Raw genomic sequence first — 25,632 nt, 5'->3', positions numbered from 1 at the left:
TACATTCACACACAGGAGTTATTTCTGCCACACCACACTGGCCTCCAAAGACAGGTAACATCGACCACTTGGTTTTCTTTGTTCCAGCAGACACTTGAAATAAACTGGCTATTGAAATGTAATTGCAACGCCGCACTTTCTAGCCGTTTTACCTTCAACGAGAATACAGTGTTTTGTTATGTAAGTCACCAAGTGAACACGGTGATATAAGCGAAGGGCCTGACGGGTACAGCATCTGCGGAACAGTGGAGAAAGGCCCTGCTTCCAGGGGTGACCTGGGGTCATGTTCCCTGCTAAGGTCTGGCCCCGTTCCCATGACATATTTCCTTGTGATCCTTCTGAGTGTCCTCAGATACGTTTTATCTTAGGGGATAAAGCAGTAACACATTTATATCACATAAAAATGAACATAGCGAACACTTAGAAAAAGTATTACAACTTCCATGGGAATAGAACCTTCCTTGGGGAGTGGCCTATTTCTAACATTCAAGCTCTTAAAAATGCGTACGTTCTGTGAATCTAGAATTGCTTCTTTATACCCTAAGGAACTAATCATGTAAAGATGTATATATAAGAATACTTGTCACGGCATTATTTATAACAACTAAAAACCAGATATAATCCATCTACCACGGAAGAAACATTTAAATAAATTATGGTACTATCATATAACAGAATACTATGGGCAACAATTAAAACTAACAATACGTTTCTACTGATGTGCAGAGATGACCGTGATATATTGTTGACCGAAGCAAGCAAGCTGCAAAGCTAAATGCAAAGTATGACTATATTTTTGATAGAGACACGTATTACCCAGATAAAAGACCAGGGAAGGAAGACTGCAAAATGCTAACTTTTTTCTCAAAAAGTCTAGATGACAAGGAATTTTTGTTCTCCTTTAACTGTTCTGTGCACGCAGTAAAATTTTTTATAATAAGTACAGACTGTCTTTTATGATAACACACTCAATAAATATTAATATTCATTCCATTTCTTTAAATTTCACAGTAATGCCAGGGCAACAATGGGGCAAATGGGATGACAGTTCTTGCTTTCGTGGATGCCCAAGGCATCAGTTACTAAACATAGGGGACAGGTCTACCCACGTAATCCCCAAACACAGCCCCATGTGTTGTAACAACTCCACTGAAATGCTTACGTACTTTTCTCAAATTCCTCCAGTTTTCTAACAGCTTCATCTCGTTCTTGCCTGATTTTGTCACACTGAAATGAGAAAAGATGACAAGAGTGAATCTGGATCATAAGTCTGGAAATACAAGAGCAAACTTATAAACAACAGCAATTTTGTGAAAAGAAAACAAAAATTAAAAACCTTTAAGAAAGCATGAGTGGTCGCACAGTATTTGTACTGCTCAACCAGCCTGGTGTTTGGACCATGGTATCTGGCCTATTTTCTCGGACCTTCTAAGACAATGACTCACCTACTGCTCCTGATCACCTGCGGAACCGATCAATTTAACATCCTTAAGCGGAAATATATTCATTCTTGAAGAGAATAGCTGTACCTCTTCTTAAGTAGGTATTTTGCAAATCCAGGGGACACCCCATTCACCCACAGGTCAGGTTCCCGGAAACTGGATGGTTTCAAATATCCAGAACAGCGGGGCACAACGGGAAGTGACCACTACGTGAAGTGACCACCCCATGAAGATAAACCGCTGCCACGTGCCCTGTGCCTCTTCTCACTCGAGAAAAAACCCACCCTTGTGTCCTCAGAGTTCTAAACAGAAGGCAGCATGTAAAAGGAAAGAAGATAAAATATCCCGCAATGAGCATGTGTCATTGACATAAACGAATTTTTCTTTTTAAAAGGTAGGAGGACTCGTCAAAAAGTCTTTGGGAGGTAAGACCATAAAAGGAAAAAAAACAAAACAAAACACACACCCCAAAAACTACTAAAGCATGAGGACCTTTCAGGGTATCTGGTACAGAAACAACTAGTTAGTACTTGAACAGGCCCTGAAGGTATTAATGAAGTTTTTAAAAAGCCTAATAGTCATTATGAGGACTAACTTCACTTTACCCTGAATTTCACAAAATCTTTTAGAAAGATTTTTATCCAAAATGTCTAAAACTTTAAAAAGTGAGTTTAGCTATTAGAGTGATAATTAAAATTTTAATCTTGTGGATTACTTTAATAAGAGGACCATTTGAATAAAACACAAGTTTATATTATATTTTAATCCTACTATGCCAGATAAATATATTGGGATTTCATGCCTTTAGATATTCCAAATTTCTATGGCAAAAAAAATAATGATGCCACTGATACTGTGAAAAACCCAAATTAAAATCGTGAGCTATTCTCATCTAATAGACTGGCAAAAAACTGAAAAAGTCTAACACCAGGAGCTGGAAACTCACATACTGCTAGTGGAAGTGTCAACAGGCATAACTACTTTGGAAAAAAAAAAAAAATTGAAAATGCACACACCCTATGTATGACTCAGCAGTTCTACTCCAGGATTCTATTAATGGAGTCTCTAGTAATGTGTACAAGACGACATATCCAAACATGCCGAGAATTTATAATAACAATAAGTCATGGTATACTCACATACCATACTGTGAAATACGCAGTGAAGATGAATGACCTGGAGCTCTGTGTATCAACATAGGTAAACATCAAAAGCCATAATGTTGAGTAAAAGGAATTGTGGAATATATACCAAACGATATCTTAACACACAAACACTTGATATTTTTACACTATATGTATGTATATATATATTTCATGATATATGGCATATATAAAATATAAAAATACAAAATAGAAGAATATGCAGACAAAATTTATGAAAAGATAGGGAGGGGAAGGAGACTCCGGTTGGACAACAGAGGCAATATTCAAAAATTTTATCTGCAGCATTCTTTATTATTTAATTTCAAAAAAATAATTTAATTCTGCATTTGCATATCTGTTGTGTTATTCCATGCACTTTTCGGTGCTTTTAAAATATTTTTAAAATAAAAATAAAGTTGAGAAGCAAACAATTCAGTTTTCCTCTTTAGTCTCTCAAGAACACAAACTTAAAAAAAACCACTGGGTAAATCCACTCTGACTAGAGTACACAAAACAAGTACAGAGTGCTAAATTAGCAAAGCTGTTTACTACATCCTTATCTTAAAGGAGAAGGCATACAGTAGTCCCCCCTTATCCATGGGGGATACATACCAAGACCCCCCAGTAGATGCCTCAAACTGCGGATATTAGCGAACCCTATATGTACTATGTTTTTTCCTATACACAGATACCTATGATAACGTTTAATTAATAAATTAGGCACAGTGAGAGATTAACAATAACTAATAATAAAATAGAACAATTATAACTATATATAGTAAGTTATATTAATGTGGTGTATCTCCCTTTATCTCCCCCCACCCCTTCTCAATCTCTCAAACTCTCTGACAACCCATCTGATAAATCAGAGGGCCACTAGGCAACTCACGTGTGGGTAGCATGCCCAGCATGGATACGCTGGACAAAGGGATGGCTCATCCCAGATGGGATGGAGCGGGACATCAGAAGAGTTTATTGTCCTACTCAGAATGGCACACAATTTAGAACTTACGAACCGTTTATTTCTGAACTTTTCCATTTAATATTCTCAGACGTTGGTTGACCGTGGGTAACTGAAACCTAAGAAAGTGAAATCACAGACAAGGGGGCAGTACCTTTCACTAGGTTTTCTTGTGAAAACAAAATTGTCTAATATAGTTTCTAGTTCCAACTTAACAAATTTACTACATTTATTGTGTGTGTGTGTGTGTGTGTGTGTGTGTGTGCGCGCGCGCCTAAAATTCTAAACACTGCCTGGCTCATGGGTTGAGTATCGACCTATGAACCAGGAGGTCACGGTTCGATTCCCAGTCAGGGCACACACCCGGGTTGCAGGCTCGATCGCCAGTTGGGAGCGTGCAGGAGGCAGCCAATCAATGATTCTCTCTCTCCCCCTCCTTCTCCCTTCCTCTCTGCAATCAATAGAAATATATTAATTTTTTAAAAAGTCACCAACTGTCATCACGCACAAACCACCAATGCAGCTACCATTTACTGGTCCTTAGCAACACATGGCAACTCGAGGTAGGCTTACTCCAATGCCCCACAAGGAAGGCGTTATGCCCGTGCTCTCTGCTCAAAAGGTGCAGGGAGAAGGGCTTTGCTTGGTAACAGGTCTCAACCTCACAGTCGTATTCTGACCTGCGAGTGACCCGTTTCTATAGTCTAGCGAGGTGCCTGTGCACAAACCCCAGGGTCTTCACTGGCAGATTCAGACACTGTCTCCCAACCCCAGCTGTGTTCTCTCAGGGGTCTTCATGTGGCCTGGCTTTCTATTTTCTACAACCACATTAGGACAGAACTGGCAGCCACAGAATTCACCATCTGCTATGATTACTGAAAGGGGTGTGTGCCGGGAGGGGCGGGGGGTAAGGGAGGAGGGAGGGGGGAAGGATCTACATATGCTGCAAATGCAGCTTATTCTCACCCAGAGCTGAACAAACTATGAGCGACAGGCCCATTCACTAAGCAGAAATCCAAACATCCACTTATTCCGTCATTTCAGGTGAACCCACGAAAATATCTTGTAACCTTGCTCTCATGCTCCCCGCAGAGAGAAGCCAGCAAGGGTTGCGGGCCTTTTGGGACGAATGTTTCATCTTTATATCCCACCGGAACCCCTCACCCACCCTGCCCCTTCCCCTACCCTGCTCCTGCAGCTGCACTATTTGTAGAAATGGCTTCTTTTTTTGTCTGAGAATTGCTCATGAAGACTTTGCAATAGCAACAGATGTTCGTGGGCCTGCGAAGCTTAATTACGGTGTCCCATGATTCTCTGGAGCCCAGGGCTGGGGAGGACCAGCAGCACAGGCACCGGTTGCTTTAAGCCAGTGGTTCTCAACCTTCCTAATGCCGCGACCCTTTAATACAGTTCCTCATGTTGTGGTGACCCCCAACCATAAAATTATTTTCGTTGCTACTTCATAACTGTCATTTTGCTACTGTTATGAATCATCATGTAAATATCTGATATGCAGGATGTATTTTCATTGTTACAAATTGAACATAATGAAAGCATAGTGATTAATCACAAAACAATGTAATTATATATGTGTTTCCCGTTGGTCTTAGGTGACCCCTGTGAAAGGGTCGTTCGACCCTCAAAGGGGTCGCGACCCACAGGTTGAGAACTGCTGCTGTAAGCAAACTGGATAACGTTAGGCCTATTCTAGCCCTTTCCGAAGCGGTGAATGGACCAGAGGTTGGCCTTGCCGGTCCTGGAAGCTCTTCATGTTAGAAGCCCTGGCAGTCGCTTCTAGTATGAAGAATATTGCAGATCTCTTCCTCGAGCCTCATGCGGGCAGCTACCTGGCTTCTGAAACCAGCTTTTTGGCGCCTTGGCCTCCTGATTTTCAGAGGAAAGACTTCCCACTGAGCACTGGCACTGCCCCGCCCCCACCAAAATGAGCGGCTCTGACCTTTCTCCCACGCACATCATCCAGCTCCCTGTCTATACAAATGCCTGCTTTCCAGGGCTCGACAGAAATACAGGTAATGATGCAGACATGAAGACATCGTTACATTTTTCTGTGTGTCTATTCTGTGCAAGACAAACCCCAGTGTTGTGATCTGTGTCTCACTTCTGCGAACATCAACATTCAAGTTTAGGAGGGTTCTAGCCTAGAGAAAGGCCAGGTTGGGGCCCAAGAAGTGCACACACACTACACCAGTGGTTCTCAACCTTCCTAATGCCGCGACCCTTTAATACAGTTCCTCATGTTGTGGTGACCCCCAATTTCATTGTTACAAATTAAACATAATTAAAGCATAGTGATTAATCACAAAAACAATATGTAATTATATATGTGTTTTCCGATGGTTTTAGGCGACCCCCGTGAAAGGGTCATTCGACCCCAAAAGGGGTCGCGACCCACAGGTTGAGAACCGCTGCACTACACCAACAGGGTGGACACTCTTATACCTGGGTAAGTACCTTACCACTGGCTGAATTAGACTTCCATGCACATAACGGACTATAATCCATGAACGCCACCCTATTTTCTTCCTCAAGCATTGAGCAAATTGGGGCACCCACACGTGCCAGGCACTGTGTAAGCACGGGGGGGGGGGGGGGGAGGCGGGGGGAAATACAGTGGGAAACATAATAGACAACGTGCTCCCACGAAACATAGGATCTACCAGGAAAGATCAACAATGGAACACGCAGTTTATAAGAATACTGCCTATCATGAGAGAAACGCTGCACTGCAGAACATACAGCAGAGGCTGTCCCACTCAGTGCAAAGAGGCCTCGACCCACCCCATTCTTACTCATTTTTCTGGAAGGCCACTCTTTCTATGTTCAGTTCCAATATTTAAAAGCATCGGAACTGGGCATCTTCACCTGTTTCAGAATCTCGGGCGATGGCCTCAGAGGACCATCAAATCCTTTTCAATTATCATCGACCGTTCTATTGTTCCACCTAGGGAAGTCTGGCCAGAACTCCACTGTGCTTACCCTCAAAGAACACAATCAGTGAAACCATTCCCCCTCGGATGGAATTCCTTTCAGCCTCTCTCCCTTTCGCTGGTGTTCTTTCTTCCAATTCAAAGTTTTCCCCTCCAAGTTCCAGAGGCAATAAAGTAGTGGCTGCCCCGAGAGCTGTCTTAGGAGCATTCTCCACATTCTAGGTATTGTGTGTCAGAGGGGAGCACATGTCATCCGCCCGGAGATCCCTGCTCTTTTGTTTCTGGATAGATTGCTGTTAATAAGAGACTCGTTTTCACTTTCAAACTGCGGAGTAATTACTTTCTCTCTGGCACAACCACTTGCCACTCGGCTCTAAAGAAACTGCATGTATGTGGATGTATTATGCATGAACAGTCAGCATAATGCGTGCACATCTTGCTCTTTAAACGTGGCTTCTTGATTGATTTTTTTTTTTTTTTTAATAAAAACACTTTGGGACCTTCGCCTCTGAAATTAACACGAGAGGAGGAAACTTTGACAACAGACAACCAAGCAAAGATGCAAACAGTGTCGTCTTCCTTGCTGCTCGAAACGTCAATCTTGGACAGGGTCGGCCTCCTTCCCTTTTCATGCCTCGTTCCTGGCGAGCTGACAGAAGGGCCGGATGCACTGTGACGGTAGCCCAGCCAAACGCCATCTAAGCAGCCACTTACACATGTGTGCATTTCCAGTCTCCATCTCAGTTCATAGTATTCGACACAAATACGTACTGTTTAAAGGCATTCTTCTGCTACACAGATTTCCTTCTTGATATGCCCACTCCACCCACACCCCCTCCAGCCTCAGACAGCTGAAAGCTATTCCACTCATCGCTCATGCGCCTTTGCCGCCCCCATGTAGGAAAACCCCCAAACAGTCATGACAAGGATCCTGAGTGAGTCATTAGAGAATGCCCTTCCATTGTAGAAGCATGACTAACATTTGAATATGGAGATTGCTTCACATGCAAAGTAAAACATTTGATTTGGTTGATTCCAAAATAACTAGTCCTCTGTTTTCCCTTACCCCCCAAAAAAACAGTCTGGGAAGGGTTGCTGACTTCAATATGATAGGCTTTCTTGCTTTTTAACATACTGTTGATAACATTCTTTAGAAACTAGGCAAAAATAAAATAAAATGACAGAAAGTAGCACCCTTTCCAAAATCTCCACTTACTTTGATGTTAGAAATAAAAAACAAAAAAAACTGAAGTGTTCACATTTTAATCCAACCCATACATGTGTACCCGAGACATTTTGATAATAATGAACTTGTGAAAAAAAAAAAAAATGAACTTGTGTTGATAAAATGTGGTAAGTGCCTAAGAAATATTCAGATGTTTTATTACAAAGAAGCAAACAATTAATTCTGCTCCTACGAGAATTAGAGACTTTAAAAACAGTAGGTGGCATTTAAGCCAAGCATTATGAGCTACAGAGTATGTCACATGGCATTGAGTAGGAACCTTGTGTTTTCTGTCCTTTTCCCATCCACCCCCAAACCCTAGGCATTCACTTCTATCATCACAGTTTCTTACGGTTATCTGTCAACTTGCCTGTGCCCCTCAGTAGACTCGACTTTCATGGGCATTTTTCTACCCCAGTACTCAGAAGCCATTCAACACAAAGTTTTCCCTTCAAAAAGCTTTCCTTATCAACTCAAAAAGATTCTGATCACACCTTCAAAGACAATGATAAAAACCACAAAATGAGGATCATTACATTTCTTAAAAAGGGAACACTGCAAAGGAAAAATCAGGAAAACTTTGGCCCACCCTCCCAAATCTCCGACTCTTATCCTTGGAACGCAGGAATGTCAGGAATGCTGTATGCACACACCCACACTCGTGGATTTTACTGACATAGATTGATCTGATACTCAACGTTCAGTTTCTAAATACAAATGGATAGACAAATGATCCAGGAAAGCACTGAGTCTGATCACGTGTGGAATTAAATTCGTGTGGGAAGTTCACGAGCTAACAAAGAATTGTGGATAAGACCGAGCCCTTTGTGGAAAAGTTAATTAGCTCCCTTAAGTTCACCTGCTTCAAAGAGAACAGTGGTGGTTAGAAGATTCATGTTTGAGTCTAGACTGAGCCTGTTGGACCCTGAGGTCCTGTTCTTCAGGAAATGGAGCTGGCCCAGGGCTGTTTGAAGCATCAGATAAGGGAGATAAAGAAGAGCACATGACCCATGGTGACTTAGTAATAAAACACTGCCTTTTAAGCAACGACTACTCTGAGGAGATTCATGACCTACCACCTGTCTCAACAGAAGAGATTCCAAACAAGGCCTTAAAAGATCTTACCCACCGTAGCCAGTTTGCTCAGTGGATAGAGCATTGGCCTGTGGACTGAAGAGTCCTGGATTCAGTTCCAGTCAGAGGCACATACCTCAGTTGCAGGCTTGATGCCTGAGCCTGGTTGGGGCACATGCGGGAGGCAACCAATTGATGTGTCTCTCTCACATCAATGTTTCTCTCTCTGTCTCTTCCCCTCCCTTTCACTCTCTTTTAAAATATATATATATCACCCAAAAGAATCGCACCCACTGTTTCTTCCCACGGATAAGGTTAATGATTTGGCAACAAAGATAGTCAGACTTAACGTGGACATGTGGAAGGGAGAAATAACTTGCAATTTATTTTTTGGGTCCCTTCCACTCATGCAAAAATTTCCCCACCTCAAATTAATTATGGCAAGTGGAGTCTTCCTTTGGATTCCCATCCTTGACTGATTTCACAGAACTCTGGGTTGGGGCCATGAGGCAAGGATGGCCACGTATACCTGCTGATGCGGAGGAGACAAAGATCACCCAGCCAGGCACAAGAAAGTGCGTGGCCAGAGAAAATGGTGTTCTCCGCTTACCACAGCCGGAACTACAGCTGCTTTTACTCATTCTATGCTGCAGAAAAGGCTTTTATTATATGTTGCCCTCCTTTGTAATACAGCCCCCCTTTTGGGGGGAAAATCTTCAGTAATAAGCCTGCTAGTCTTTTAACAGAAGATAAACAGAGTGCACGGCGAACTTAAAACCACTCTATTTTGTTCTACCCAAGCACACAGCATTCCATGCTGCTTTCACTTCCTTTCTCCCCATTTCTGTTAATAGTTATTTTTAAAGAATTAGAACAGAAGCAGGTCAATAATGCATACAGATGTGACAAAAGTATTAGGCCATACTCTGTGTAGGGAAACGTGTAAACAGTTGATGGGCTAAGATAATTTATAACCTTTCTTTTACCAAATGCATTTTCCCTGTGATTCCACTCGCATAACAGACGGTTTGCTTAAACCCTCCCTGCAGAAAGTGGCTCTAAGTCCAACAACCATCATCACCACCAACACAGGAGTTTACAGAACATCTACTTTAGGGCAATGCTAGGGCTACGAGTAAGCAAGAATGAAAGAAGAAGAAAAGGGACAACAGAAAGTTTATTCTTCCTCTTATGCTAATCATTTTCTTCTATGTCCTTCCTTTTCCATCCTATGAAGACACCTGCTTGCTTCCCTTCCTCGTATCTTCTAGGTTAAGTCAAGGAGTTCTCCTGAGTTAACCCTTCCAACTGGTTTTGCTTTTCCCCTCTTGGGCCGGGAACATCCATGGAGGAGACATCCAAGGAAAAGTAAATTTCATTTATGTCAAAAAACAGTAATGGGTGGTTCTGTTCTCTCCTACTTTTCATTTTCTATTCAGTCCTTCTACTTTTTAAAAAAATATATATATTTTATTAATTTTTTACAGAGAGGAAGGGAGAGGGATAGCAAGTTAGAAACATCGATGAGGGAGAGAGAAACATCAATCAGCTGACCCCAACTACCCGCTCCCACTGGGGATGTGCCCGCAACCAAGTTACATGCCCTTGACCAGAATCGAACCCGGGACCCTTCAGTCCACCTGCCAATGCTCTATCCACTGAGCCAAACTGGTTAGGGCACTTTCTACTTTTTTAAAAATTAGCCTTCCCTTCCATTTGTCCCCTCCCTAAATGTACAGGGAACACACACACACACATTCACTAATTTTCAATAAACATGTTCAGAGTCAAAATGGTAAGTAGTCTGTAAACATGAGTTCAATTATTTAACAGTTTAAAAATAAAACTTCCAGGGTCCCTGAAAATCATCACCAGGCTTCCCCATCTTCACATTGGGTATTTTTCAACTTCCGGTATGTTATTTACATACTTAGAGGAAGTAAGCAGACGAAAAGTTTATGGAGGCATTTGGGCTAACCAAGCAGGATTAATTCCAAACAGTTCCCTCCAGAATCTAGCATGTCTAAACCCCAAAAGTACATGTGTCAGGCCTTCAATTCCATCACCAGAATCCCAAATCTGACTGTTGGGGGAAAGTACAATTCTTGGGGGCTTGAGCTGCTTGGCCTGGTGCCTGGCTGCATTTAGCTGGGTAGTTAATCTCCCTGAGCAGCGCCCACTGTGGCAAGCCTGCTATTCTCCACCATCTGGAGGCTGGAGTTGATAGAAGCTTGAACCACACATGCAGGAGAAAAGAAAAAAAAACAAAAACAAAAAAAACACCCCACTCTCATTCGCATTTAACGGAAATTGGTGGCAGAACAATGCACCATGCCATCTAGGCTTTTTACACATGGAAGAGAGGAAAGAAAAGGCGAAGTACAAACCTTCTCTTTTGTTTTCTGGTTCTCTGCTCTGAGGTCTTCATATTCGCCTATTGCTGAAAGAAAAAAAAAAGGGAAAGCAACGTTATATAACACCGCCACAAGTTTATGGTAGGAAAACCTGGGACCCCAACTACCCACTCTTGTCTGCTGACTAGGAGGGGTGCAGAAGAGGCCACAGAGGGCTTCTGCTTCTAAGAGGAAGGAAGGAAAAGAGGCCGTAGCGCAGTGGTTCTCCACCTTCCTAATGCCGCGACCCTTTCATACAGTTCCTCATGTTGTGGTGACCCCCAACCATGAAATTATTTCCGTTGCTACTCCATAACTGTCATGTTGCTACTGTTAGGAATCGTAAGTATCTGATATGCAGGATGTATTTTCATTGTTACAAACTGAACATAATTAAAGCATAGTGATTAATCACAAAAACAATATGTAATTATATATGTGTTTCCCGATGGTTTTAGGTGACCCCTGTGAAAGGGTCGTTCGATCCCCAAAGGGGTCGTGACCCACAGGTTGAGAACCGCTGACATAGCGGATGAGAGCCCACCAACCCGAATTCCAGTTCTCCCCGGGTCATCAGGGAGACCCGGGAGCCATCAGTGGCCTATGACGAGTCGCTTCTCTCTGATACCCAGACTTGGTCCTGGCAGGTGGGTGTTCCCTGAAGTTCCTTCCAGCACCATTAGTCTGTGGTGCAGTAATCAGGTTTGTTTCTTAATGAGCCGCCAGAAAATAATGTCGGCTTACACGTCCCACGCACTGTCACACGTCTGCTTTAGCATCCACAGGGCAACAAAGTTCCTGCTCTGAGCAGTCAGCTAAGAACAACCGCTTCCGGGCACTGCAAGATCCTCATGCACCAGGCCCCACACACCAGCCAGATTCATTTCACTGGCTTGGAAAAACGTGTGAATTACTGAGAAATGTCTCCAGCTATATGGAGGAGAAAAACAGCAGCTTTCAACTTATAACCCTCTACTGCCAGAAAAATATAGTAATCTGAACCCCCCACATTCATCTTTTAGTCAAAGCACCATTTTTATTTTTTAAAATGTGGTTTTATTGATTTTTAGAGATAGAGGAAGGGAGAGTGATATAGAAACATGAATGAGAAACATCGACCTGCTGCCTCTTGCACGCCACCTACTGGGGACAGAGCCTACAACTCAGGCATGTGCCCTGACTAGGAATCGAGAACCAGTGACCTCTTGGTTCATGGGTCCATGCTCAACCACTGAGCCACACCGGCCAGGCCAAGGCACCATTTTTAGATACGCTCCCAGTTGAGGATGTACATTTAGAGCATGTCCAGAGCATGTGACGGGAAGAAAGAAGGACCCGGGGTTGATGACGGAGCACAGTGCCTCAGGTGGGCCTCACAGAACTGCTGCCCACTCCCAGCCCAGCACTTTGACTGCTAACACACTCCAGGACAGCGGTTCTCAACCTGTGGGTCGCGACCCCTTTGGGGGTCGAATGACCCTTTCACAGGGGTCGCCTAAGACCATCAGAAAACACATATATAATTACATATTGTTTTTGTGATTAATCACTATGCTTTAATCATGTTCAATTTGTAACAATGAAAATACACCCTGCATATCAGATATTTACATTACGATTCATAACAGTAGCAAAATGACAGTTATGAAGTAGCAACAAAAATAATTTTATGGTTGGGGGTCACCACAACATGAGGAACTGCATTAAAGGGTCACGGCATTAGGAAGGTTGAGAACCACTGCTCCAGGAAATCATCAGATTGGAATTTTATACTTTTACTTTCTAAAAATATAATTGGATTTATATACAAAAAGTTTTTCTTAAAAAAATAAAAAAGATGAACAGAACTTCCTACTTCTATGAATAACCTAAAGATAAAAATAAAAAATCTGAAACCAGGGTTTCAAGAACATCCCAGATATCTATCCGGTCATTAATTCTGAAGTGTCTCCGATTCTAACCACTGAATCAGAGAGCAGCCCAGAAACAGACAACTCACAGGGTAAAGTACATGTTCTATTTCCTCCAATCGTGACCCAAAGGGTTTAGAATAGCTACCGTGGTGGTAGGACCAACATCTGACAATCCAATTCAAATGAACAGGTATTTATGGGATCATATCACCACGGTCCAGAAGTTTTATTAGCATCCCACGACCATCTAAATAAGAATTAAAGCCACACCCCAAAAAGAATCCTGGAAAACTAGCCCATAAAACAGCTGAATGAATACATGTAAAGATATAGCCATTTTAAAAATAAGTACATTTCCAACAGAACAGATTTGATTAACCACAGAATGTAGCCCTCCCGTCCTGCACCAGGTCCTCATCAGCCTGCACCACACAAACCCAAACCCACGAGTACGAACTAAATTGTTCTTGGTTCTGAAAAATCACTAAAAGCCCTCCCCCTCCCCCCCCCACACACACATGCTTTTTTTTTTTTTTTACAAACCAAAAGAACTGAGGGATGCTAAACATATGCACTTATGCCAGTGGTTCTCAACCTTCTGGCCCTTTAAATACAGTTCCTCATGTTGTGACCCAACCATAAAATTATTTTCGTTGCTACTTCATAACTGTAATGTTGCTACTGTGATGAATCGTCATGTAAATATCTGATACGCAGGATGTCTTAGGCGAACCCTGTGAAAGGGTCGTTCGACCGCCAAAGGGGTCGTGACCCACAGGTTGAGAACCGCTGGCTTATGCCATTGGGTCATCTATGCTCATAATTCCAGATCTTATTACTATATGTGATATTGCTTGGAAAACTAAATATAGACTTTACTGAGAGACTTTGCATTAGTTTACTTGACATTTAAAAGTATCTGCAGATGAAGCTGAAAAATCACGATTGATTTACCACTCTATTCTTATGGACCTACTTTACAGACGTACAAAACAGACAATAAAGGCTTCTAAAACCATGACCTCACAATGATATTAAGAAAATGTTTTTGTATTTAAAACATCAGATAATGGCTTTGGAGGCTTTTGAAAAATAGCGATACTGTTCTTCCATTATATTGCCAATAGAATTCAGGTGAAACATTATAGACTCCCAAATGACTGGGTCTCTATGAAAAGGGTTCATTAAGAACCCTTCACCTATTGTATCTTCATGGAAATCGCAGAAGACATGTTTTATTGTGATTATGTGTGAGTTAAAAATAATACTAAAGTCAGGTACAGGGAAAGGAGAAGAAAGGTGTGAGAAGAATTCAACCACTTGGAAGAGGGAAGAGGGACAAGGCAGAAGAGGAAAGAAAAGTTACTAATATTTTTTATTTCTTTGAAGTTAGAAAACCCAGCTCATTGCTCTAAGTAATATTTACACACACACACACACACACACACACACACACACCATAGTGAATATATGTAACCAACCTCAGCAAAACTGGACAAGCAGGAAGTGACCTACATTATTCAGTTACTTCTTTTTTTGGCAAGATTGAAGAGCCACAGAAAAAGCCTTCTTATTGTTCCAGAACGGGCTCACAGTTTGACAGATTAAAGTCCGTCGCACAGCTCAAGTGATTTGATAAGATCCTCCAAATCTTGAACTAACCGATGCCAAAGAAAAGATGGATTTGACCAACTCTCTGCCGTGGGAAAAAATACCCACAGCTGGACAGACACCGTCCCTCAGTCCACAGGGTAGTTCATTCCACTGTACCCTCAGGTCCCACAGCCCAGGAATGAAAGAGTGCAGCCCGATCCCGGCCCCAGAGCAGGGCAGCCCCGGGACCTTGGGCAAACGGGTTAATCCGAGTCTCCTATTCCTCATCTGGAAAATAGGAATAATAACTAAACACGTCTCACAGTGCTGTTACTAAGAGTGAGTGACTTAATGTGCATGATAGAAGAGTGCTCGGGCATATGACGTGTTCCATACGCGTTATAGCCATGGGTATTATTATTACTGACACGGCCAAGCACATCAAATCATGTGTGCACGACAACAGAGGAGGCTGGTCTGTAATGCCCTCAGTCTGGGGCGTACTTTTGTCCCCCCTGGTCTGAAAGATGGCACAGCAGAAAAGTGTCTGCCACCCAAAGGACTACTATCCCCCGCCAAGTAAGAGGAGAACGGGGACTAACGGTCAACAGTAGCTGGGCAAAGAAGTGGAAGCACGCCCAAGAGCTGCCGTTTCAACCCTGGCTGCCATCGGCATCACCCGGGAAGCTTTTAGGTCATACAGATGGCTGGCCCCCTCTCCACCCACCCCCAACCCAAGCTTCTGGTTTAACTCGTCTAGGGGAGACCCTGGCATCCATTTTTTTTTTTTTAGAAGTGAGCACCCCAGGTGATAGTAATGTGCAGCCAAGGAGGGGAATCCCCACCTAAGAGTAGAGAATGGAAAAAGGGAAGATGTGCAAAGAGCAAGTGTTGCAAGGATCATGCTGGCTTTCTATTTTCTAACTCCCTAAATTCCAAGAATGGGAGTTTTCTTTCCAAGCTGCAAATCATGAGCTAGCCAGCCCAGGAAGCAGCAGACTGTACTTAGCTGTTTCAGAAACATCACAATTGAAGTTGATAACTGCGGAAGATAACACCTCAGGGAGGGTGAAAACAATCAGTTCTCCCGGGACCTTCCCAGTTCAGCCTGAAGCGCCCCGTGTGCCTGGGAGCTCTCGGGCCCATCTCTCAGGTAGGTTACTCATCCCATCTCTAGCGTTGGCTCCAGGTCAGTATTTCCAACCACTACTTTCTAGGCCTGCACTGTCAAATATGCCATACCAAGTGTGGCTACTCACATCTAATTTACTTAAAATTAAATAACATTAAAAATGTCAGTCCTTCAGTAGCATTCGCCACACTTCAAGTGCGCAATAGCTACAAGCGGCTAGTGGCTACCACAGTGAAAGTGGACACAGAACATCCTTATCACAGAAGAAGACGGTTCTGCTGGACAATACTATTCAGGACATCTCTGTCCTCAAACTCAGCACGATGGATTCCCATTCATGGAAACCTCCTACTTCCTGCGTAGGATCTCCTTCCCCTGATGCCATCACCCACCGAGTCCTCCGGCTAGCACCTCGGGATCACCCCGATGCCCCACTCTGCCCCACCTCCAAAGGACCAAACTGCTCAGATCTCTTAAAATGGCTCTCCGATCTACCCTTCCTCAACAGCCAGTACCTCTGCCCTGATTCCGACCCTTAATAAGAGCAAACACTTCCTGTCTAGCCTCTAGCCTCCCTCTATCCCAAGTTCATTCTTTACGGGGTAGACAGCATAGTAACAAAGCAACCTGGACATTTCACTCTCTTATTTAAAGGCCCCCAAGATGTTAGGACCCCACTCTCCCTCCCTACCTCCATACTATTCGGTCAAAGACCACAACTCAGTCCATCACACCCCACGTCCCAATGCTTCCCTGAACCCTCTCAGGCCTTTAGTACCCAGATGCCTTTAAAATAATTTTCCCTCTGCCTGCAAGGTCTTCCCCTCCCCATCTTCCCTACCTCCTCGTCTTCAATGCAATTCAACCTGTCATTTCTTCTAAGAAACCCTCCCCATATACCTCAGGCAAACATCAGCACTTATATGTCTATATATTTCTAATACATTACCAATGGACACTGTTCATGTGTCTCCACTGGACAGAGCATCGACATACAATGCTATGAATTATCTGAGCAGAGGTCCGTTTTCTTGTCTTTCTCCCACTTGGATGCATTGCTTACACCGGCAGGAGACCAACCACAGAGTCGATGGCCGTGTTGAATGAGTGGCTGGTTCATATCAATGTGTGATGTAGAGCAATTAAGCCAAAGATTAACATCGCCGTTATAAAAATTGAGAAGTCAAATCCCACAGTAAGAAACGATGGAGCCCTAGCCGATTTGGCTCAGTGGAAAGAACGTCAACCTGTGGACTAAATGGTCCCAGGTTCGATTCTGGTCAAGGACACATGTCCAGGTTGCAGGCTCGATCCCCAGTGGGGAGCATGCAGGAGGCAGCCAATCAATGATTCTCTCTCATCATTGATGTTTCTATCTCTCTCTCTCTCTCCCTTCCTCTCTGAAATTAATAAAAATATATATTTTTTAAAAAAAGGAACGATGGAGGCAGAACCAGTCTACGGATTCCCGGTCATTCATGTGAAAAACATTATCGGGCGTTACTCTGAACAATGTGCTAAAGCGCTAGGCCAGAGAGAGTCCTCAAGGGTGAGGCCTGTCTTCATGCACCCGGATGCCCACACCTGGCACAATGCCTGGCATGCAGGAGGCACCTGACACATGTGTGCTATGTTAAGGAAGAAGGGAGAATGGATTTGCTTTGTCTTCACAGGAACACACCCTGAAAGAGCACTCACTCCCCTCCCCATATGCAAAGGGCCACTTACATCAGATGGTACAATAGACACTTAAAGAAAATGAAGCTTTCAGTGGCCATCAGATATAACCAGGAACCACTGCCTCATGAGCTCTTCCCACGTAGATCCTCACCCACTGAGTCTGCATCTTTGAGGCTCATGGAGCCTTGAAACGCTTCTTACTAATGGCGAGTGAGGTCATGAGCCATAACAGATAATGTGCCATTAGGACAGTGTTCCCTTCTGCACACATCCCATCGGGTCCTGCTCATAGAAGTCGTTTCTACCTCACTTGTTAATTAAAGCATTAGAAACATCAGGGAAACTGCTGCTGGAAAAAATGATTAAAAAAACGAAGGTGACAGATTTCACATCCGAAAAGAAACTATGCCAAGCCTGAAATTCACTCCCTACTTGGGAGGACACACAGTTCAGTGTTAATGAATTAATGCTATTGCAAATTAATCAACAGAAGACATTAACCAAAGATCTTAGATGCACATATGCATAACCTATGGGCACAGACAATGGTTCGGTGAAGGCCAGGGGAGGGGGCGGGAGTGGGAAGGAGGGGGTCAATGGGGGAAAAGTAAAAGGGGCGGGGTAACATCTATAAAGCTTTCAACAGTAAAGATAAATTTTTAAAAAGTAACCAACAGCCCTAGCCGGTTTGGCTCAGTGGATAGAGCGTCGGCCTGCAGACTGAAAGGTCCCAGGTTCGATTCCGGTCAAGAGCACGTACCTGGGTTGCAGGCACATCCCCAGTAGGAGGTGTGCAGGAGGCGGCTGATTGATGTTTCTCTCTCATCAATGTTTCTAACTCTCTATCCCGCTCCCTTCCTCTCTGTAAAAAAATCAATACATTAAAAAAAAAAAAAAAAAAACCAACAGAAAGGAAAGAAACTGAGTAACCTTAAAATACATATGTAAGTCTGCTTTCCGGTCCGGTATGTAACCAACTTATAAACTGACACTCCCCTCCTCACAACAACAAAAATGCCGAACAAACCGAAAATCAACAAGTCTCCTTACATCTATCAGAGAACTGAGGTCACGGGGCAAACTGCTACTCCAAAACCTGGCGAGACAATCCAGCAGAGAGAGAGGATCACAACTTTAATTAGGGCAGAGGCCAAGGTGCAGACGCTGCTCGCTCACCAACACGGGAAACCCGAACTGTCATGACAAACAGCTAGGAGCTCAGCCCTAACAAGTCTGAGATGTAAAGGCCTCAGGTGAGCCTGGTGAGTGTCAACCTCTGAGGAGGTCATGGTTCGATTCCTGGTCAGGGCACATGCCTGGGTTGTGGGCTTGATCCCCAGTAGGGGCTGTGGGGGAGGCAGTCGATTGATGATTCTCATGATTCTTTCTCTCTCTGTCTCCCTCTCCCTTCCTCTCTGAAATAAAAAATAACAACAAAAAGACCTCAAGGAACAGATCAGTCTTCGGAGGGCCCCACACTGCTGTGAGTTTTACCTCCAAGAGGACTGGCAGGGCGTCACAGGGAACACCCGGCCGGGGAGGGGGCAGCGGCCGTTATGAAATATGCTTAGAGCATTCTGTTCTTCTTAACCGGCCTGCTCTCAACAGAAATTATTCTACCAGAGCCTGCCGGACTTGGGGGAAGGTTATAACCCAGGGGTGGGCAAACTTTTTGACTCGAGGGCCACAATGGGTTCTTAAACTGGACCGGAGGGCCGAAACAAAAGCATGGATGGAGTGTTTGTGTGAACTAATATAAATTCAAAGTAAACATCATTACATAAAAGGGTACGGTCTTTTTTTTTTTTTAGTTTTATTCATTTCAAACGGGCCGGATTCGGCCCGCGGGACATAGTTTGCCCACGGCTGTTATAACCCCACTCCAGCCCCCTCCAGCATTCCTGTCTCCACGAAGGAGGAAAAAAACAACACTGAGAAGCCCTTGTGAAAATCACAGCCCAGGAGCCCAGGCTTCCTCAACAAGTTCCAAAGGACACATAACTATGTTGACCAGTTTGGTGGCCAGCCATCATTTGTGTTGGCCCAGCCTGCGTCCCCACTGTAACATCACTCTTTCTCCCCTTTCCATCTGTCCTCTTCGGAAGGAACCCACTGTGAGCAGCCCACACTGAAGGAATAAGGCACGCCACTCCACTCTCTGAGCAGGAGTATCTACATCCATTATTTGGAATTGTTTCTATAGAAGACTTGTGTTTTTTCCCTGTTTATTCAATCATTTATTGTTATCAGTATGGACTCATGACTCAATTTTATACTTTGGGTTATAATCCGATATTCAAATTGTCCCAGGTTTGGCCAATTTGAAGGAAGAGGGGGAGAGAGATAGAAACATCAATGAGGAAGTTCTTTCCGTTGGTTCTTGTATCTCTTGACACACCCCCATGACTGTGGGCTCATTTGTTTGAGCATTTCCTCGGTTTTTGGTACAAGATGCTCCAGGCTCATCTTGTATGTTTCCTGCCCAAGCCACCCCTGTCCTAGAATCAGCCATTTCTCCCGGACTCGTGTTCCTTTAATCGGAGAATGGTATAAGAAGCCACGTTCTGGAGCTAGATATGTTCTTCTAGGCCAGCCGTGGGCAAACTACGGCCCCGCGGGCCGGATCCAGCCCGTTTGAAATGAATAAAACTAAAAAAAAAAAAAAAAAAAAAAAAAAAAAGACCGCACCCTTTTATGTAATGATGTTTACTTTGAATTTATATTAGTTCACACAAACACTCCATCCATGCTTTTGTTCCGGCCCTCCGGTCCAGTTTAAGAACCCATTGTGGCCCTCGAGTCAAAAAGTTTGCCCACCCCTGTTCTAGGCTCTCAGCTGACAGAGCAAGGAAATATATGTATGCATACTAACCCGTGACTAGCTCAGCTCTAAAAATAAGCTTGACTAAATTTCCATCTGAACCTTAAGCATTCTCTCAATAATCTTGAGGACTATAATAGTAAGTAAAGATGAAAGGAGGTCACCTTGCTTTAAAACCAATTCTCTTACCCTAGGAAATCCACTTTAAATAGTGTTAGCTCAAGAAGAGCCCAGAACTTTTGGGTGGTTGGTGGTTGTTTTGGTATTATGTTAGAACATGTCAAGTGACAACCACTCTCTTCACAACTTCCTCAACAAGTTCCAAATGACACATCACTATGTTGACCAGTTTAGTGGACAGCCATCATTTGTGTTGGCCCAGCCTGTATCCCCCCCACCCCCCTTCTGGTAGTGGCACACCATTCTTTTTTTGGACAACTACTCCAATCCATTGGTCTTTGTGGGAGCTGCCAATCAAAGTACCCCACCCTCCACCCTGGCCAAAGGACTTAAACACATGACCCAAACTATGTCAATTAGACATTCTTCCTATAATTTCCAGGCCTACCACCAGCTCCAGAGTAGGCAATCCTCACCAGGAAGGACAAGGTTTTATTCATCTCTGTATCTCTGATGCCTAGCACAGTGCCTGGCTATGAATATTCAGTGCATGTGGGCTGAATAAGTTACAAAGAAAATCATATACCTTAAACAAACGCTAAGCTAAGTCTGTCATTTCCCAACAGAATTCTGGAAGGGGAGCAAATTGTATGATGTTTTGTAAGGGAAATGTCCGCTTCGGTAGCTAGGAAATATGCATTGGAAATAGTATCCCAAGTTGCCATTTCTCAGTACATTAGAGATGTCAATCAGTCCCATAAAATAAAGCCCCCAAAAAGACAAAAGGAGAATTACCTCATTACCTCAACATCTGCTTGCACATAAGCAATCGCGCACTGGCTAATTTTTTTTAAAGGACATAATATAACTTTCTGGAAAGACATAATATAGCTAATTATACCATTCACTAGAAGGGAACATACAGTGTTTTGAAGTAATTCAGAAGTGGGTGTGATTTATAAGACATGAGCTTAGGAAATGGTAAGTATAAATTAGAGATTGCTCATATTATGACAGACTCCGTCATTACATTTCACAACTTTTGTCAAAAGCAACCTTATTCACCACACCACTGAAGGCTTCACATTGGGGAGGGCTGCTGTCAGCTCTGCCATTCAGAGTAGATAGCATCCTTCTCTCTGAGCTCCCTCCTGGGGAATGGGTTCAAATTTCAGACTTAAAACTCGCTAAGTGCTGAAACCAGTTTGGCTCAGTGGATAGAGCGTCGGCCTGCGGACTGAAAGGTCCCGGGTTCGATTCCGGTCAAGGGCATGTACCTGGGTTGCGGGCACATCCCCAGTGGGAGATGTGCAGGAGGCAGCTGATGGATGTTTCTCTCTCATCGATGTTTCCAACTCTCTATCTCTCTCCATTCCTCTCTGTAAAAAAATCAATAAAATATATTTAAAAAAAAAAAACTTGCTAAGGAAGGAACAATACGATGAAACCTCAACAGTCGATAAACATGGGAAAAGATTTCAAACCTCACTAGTAACCAGATAATACAGATCTCTTTAAAGGTACCACTTTTGTTCATTAGATCAGCGAAATTAAGAAACTTGTCAGGCTGTCAAAATTAATAAAGATTGCTGTTGGTCAATGTTGACCAGTGTGTGGTGTCATGGGTACTGCTGGGGGCGGGGAGGATGTGAACCGGTATTGCCATTTTGGGGGGCACTTTTGCAATGTCCAGCAAAACTTTATGTGTACATACCTTCTAATCCAACAGGTCCATTTCTAAGAATCTATCCTAGAAAAAATATTTGTAATTGTACAAATTTATTTATATGATTATTTTATGAATGACTGTCTACCAGACCATAAACTTGGTGAGAGCAAAGACTGGTTCACCATCCCACCCTCAATGCCTGCTACATGGGCCTTATATATGGTAGGTATCTCATAAGTATTGGTTAAAAGAATAAATGAACATGTTTACTCAGCATTAAAAAAGGAAAATAGAGTATTTGATGAATATTAGTTCTTGTTCATATTAAATAGGGGTTAGTGGAGTTATTCACAATGTTATTAACAGGTAATACAAAGTAGTGTCTACTTTCACAAATAAATTATACACACCATCAGCTTACAAAATTGATTATAACATTAGGAAGAGCTCAAACATCTCGTTGCCTGTTTTTCCACCTCAAGTCCCTATTTTCCCAGTGAGTTCCATTGGTCAAACAGCAATTAAATACTCTCAAACTTGTTAGCACAGTCTATGATCCAATGACAAATGCCCTGGTTCTGAGATGCATAAAAATCACACTGAGGGCTGCAAAAAGTTCCAACACCTGGGTCACCAGACTCAATATCCTAAAAAACATAAAAGTATACCTTTTAAGAAACACAGATTTCAAACTCTAACTGGTCTATTGCCTTTGCTATGTCTATAACCAAGGAAATGCATCCTCTAAAAATACCAATGACATGGATTTGTTTTCCAGTATGAGAAAGAAGCAGAAACTTAAGACTCCACCCTTTTTCCCAGCTCTCATATCCAATATAGAGACAGAGAATGTATTCCAAAATCAAATATAAACAACTTGTGGGTTATCTGCATTGTTACTCTACCCTTGAAATTATATACGGAATGGGGGGGGGGGGTGTGGAATTTTTATCTTCTTCTTATTTGAAACTGACCATCCATGAAAAGATCTGGTACCCAATGGCCAATATTACCAATAATGAAATCTCTAGAATCTGAAGTAAGAGTCTTTAGGGGAGGGTAAAAAGGTGAAGGAGGACAAGAGGGTCAAACTTCCAGTTATAAAATAAATAAGTCACGGGAATATAATGTATATCGCACAGGGAATATAGTCAATAATATAATAACTTTGTCAACTAGCAGATGGTTACTAGATTTTTTGCTGTGATTCTATCATAAGATATACATAAATGTTGAATCACTAGATTGTACATCTGAAACTAATATATGTCAACTATATTTGAATTTTAAAAAGGCTTTATGTTATTGGGGGCTGTTATTAGAAAATTTAAAAATACTCATAGAATCCAGCCCTTCACTAAAACACTTCAGGAATTTTGCCCACCCACCAGATTCACTGATGCCTGTGACTTTATGACCTTGGGCTAATCTACAATAGGAGTTGAAGGTACTGGGAAGGCAAAATCCACACACATTTTCCCAACATTTTCTAGATATCACAGAGGAACGCGTTCTGACCATCTCTCGGTCAGGTTCAAGAATATCCCCAAGTTCACACAGTAAACAGATGTGTTTCCAGGAGTGTGTACTTCAAAAAGATTCACATATCCCTGCAAAGTCACAGCACTGGGCAGGACCTCATGAAATCACCTGCGTTAGCTCTCGCCTTTAGTCAGGTAAGACTTCACCATAAGAGGCCTGGAAAAGGAAGCCGCCTCCTCCAAGTTCACAGCGTGGGTGAGCTGAGCAAAGAGAAGTGAAACAGCTGGGACTAACCACCGAGGGTCAGCCTCGGAGAAGGGGCCCTCTGTGGCTGTTCTACATAGAGGCCATGTCAGCAGTCGGTCAGAACAGCGCATTTCCCGAGATGTGGCTACTTCCTACTATCTGTGCGGTTCCTCTCTTTCTTGACCCGTACCCTCAGGCCACCTCTGGTCAGGGTAGTAAGAATTTCACATTTTAAAAGGGCGAGGCTCACGTGAATGTGCCTTTGTTCAGAAGTGTGGTAAGAGAGGAGAAGGACTGATTCAAACCATTCTTCAGGAAGGGATCACCTCCCATTCCCAGGCGGCGTGGCAAGGCATGGGCATGCCCGGCTTTCCAGGGGAGGAGAGCCTCGTGTTCGTTCAGGAAGCCGGACACAGGCAAGGTCTTGTCTCCCTGACTAATAAATTGCTAAAAAAACGAGAAGTGATCAAACGTATCGTGGCCTGAAAATCCTAGCTGGGTGAAGAAAGAGGAACTAGAGCCAACCAGGCTGAAAAGCTGGGAAGGCTGGAGCGCAAGCTGCAGGCCTCCCAGCACCAAGGGGCAAGGGTGGGGCCACGCTAGGGAGCAGGGCCAGCTGAGCTGCCGCACCATCCCCTCCCAAGGCATCCAGCCCCACGCGCTAATCCCGCGGGGAAGGCGGGACCGTGGGGCCAAATCCTCGCCGAATCCTCGTCCCTTCCCCCCACTCCCCAGATCGCCAGCTAAAGCCACCGGCGGGCAGCATTCCCCGCACCCGCGCGCTCCCCGCGGCCCTGGGCTCTCCGAGGCGCGCGGGGCGCGAAGGATGCTCCGCCACCGGTCACGCAGCTCCGCGGGTGCCCACGCGGCCGCGCCACCGCCCGCCCCGCTCCCACGAGCCTCTAACCCAGCGCCCGGAGCCGCCCCGCCCAGGGCCGCGCTGCCCGCACCTGGCGGCCGCGCGCCCGCCTACCTTGCTCCTTGAGGCTGGTGATGAGCTGCAACTGCTTCTCCTCGTCCGAGCTGTTCATGTTGACAGGTGGGGTCGGGAAGAAAAGGGCGGACCGGCGGGAGAGGCGAGGGATGCGGCGGGGGCGGGGGAAGGAAAAGCAAGACGCCGGCGGCGGCGGCTCCCCTACCCGGAAGTTGGATGGGTTCCCGCTCCTCCTCCTCCTGGCGCGGAGCGCACGGGTGAGATCATCCCCACGCACCTAGTGGGCGGCCGGAGCCGCGGCACCTGCGGGCGGGGGGGCGGGCGGGGGCGGGACGCACCCAGCCGAGGGCAGGGGGTGGGGCGGGGAGGGCTGCAGCCTCCGCCACGGCCCGCGATCGCGGCTGCGGCTCGGCTTTCTCCGCGGAGGCCGGCGCCGCAGGTTGCGCTGGCGGGAGGGCGTGCGGGCCTGCGGGCCAGCGTGGGGGTTCGCCCCGGCTCGCTCTTGCACACCTTTCTCCGCCTACCCGCCCTTCCGGGACCCCAAGAGGTGGATTCTGGACAAAACCGGCCCTTGGATCTAGCGCGGCTGTGGGAACCCCACTCTAAGCACTGCGCCAGGGCGGGTCTGCGCCAGCCTCCCCTGTCGAGCGGGACAGGACGGGCGCCTTCCCAGTCCCCTCCCGGTGGACTCGGGGGCGGGGCGGCAGGGGCAGGCGCAGGGGTGTCCGTTTTGCACCTAGAAAAGCAGTCAGGGACTGAAACCGTCCGGCCCACTAAGTTGACACATAGTGTAGCCAGGGGGGCGTGGTAGCCAGTTAACAGTTCCCAGGGCCAGGGCAGGCTTTCTCCCACCT

At 44.6% G+C, this 25,632-nt stretch overlaps 1 protein-coding gene across 8 annotated transcripts in view; it reads right to left on the bottom strand.

Annotated features, from left to right (window-relative positions):
• Nucleotides 1-25,008, bottom strand: part of SHTN1 (shootin 1) — a 136,831-nt gene extending 111,823 nt beyond the window's left edge. For 4 of the 8 annotated variants that reach the window (XR_004972101.1, XR_004972102.1, XR_004972103.1 and 1 more), the window contains exons 1-3: nt 24,818-25,007; nt 11,183-11,235; nt 1,167-1,227 (exon numbers count right to left, since the gene is read on the bottom strand). Coding sequence is in view for 5 of the 8 variants with exons in the window: in XM_036335852.1 (XP_036191745.1) it covers nt 1,167-1,227; nt 11,183-11,235; nt 24,818-24,875 (172 nt within the window). In the remaining 3 variants the exon portion in view is untranslated. Of the gene's footprint in view, nt 1-1,166; nt 1,228-11,182; nt 11,236-23,766; nt 24,006-24,094; nt 24,292-24,817 lie in introns of those variants that run through there. The other 4 variants (XM_036335855.1, XM_036335857.1, XM_036335854.1 and 1 more) reach the window with 4 other exon arrangements.
• Nucleotides 25,009-25,632: the final 624 nt, after the last annotated feature.

The sequence above is a fragment of the Myotis myotis genome, unplaced genomic scaffold (genome assembly GCF_014108235.1).
Source record: "Myotis myotis isolate mMyoMyo1 unplaced genomic scaffold, mMyoMyo1.p scaffold_m19_p_15, whole genome shotgun sequence".
NCBI classification, from domain to species: Eukaryota; Metazoa; Chordata; class Mammalia; order Chiroptera; family Vespertilionidae; genus Myotis; species Myotis myotis.
The sequence above is the reverse complement of the archived record's forward strand: the minus strand, read 5'-3'. Positions and strand labels throughout refer to the sequence as shown.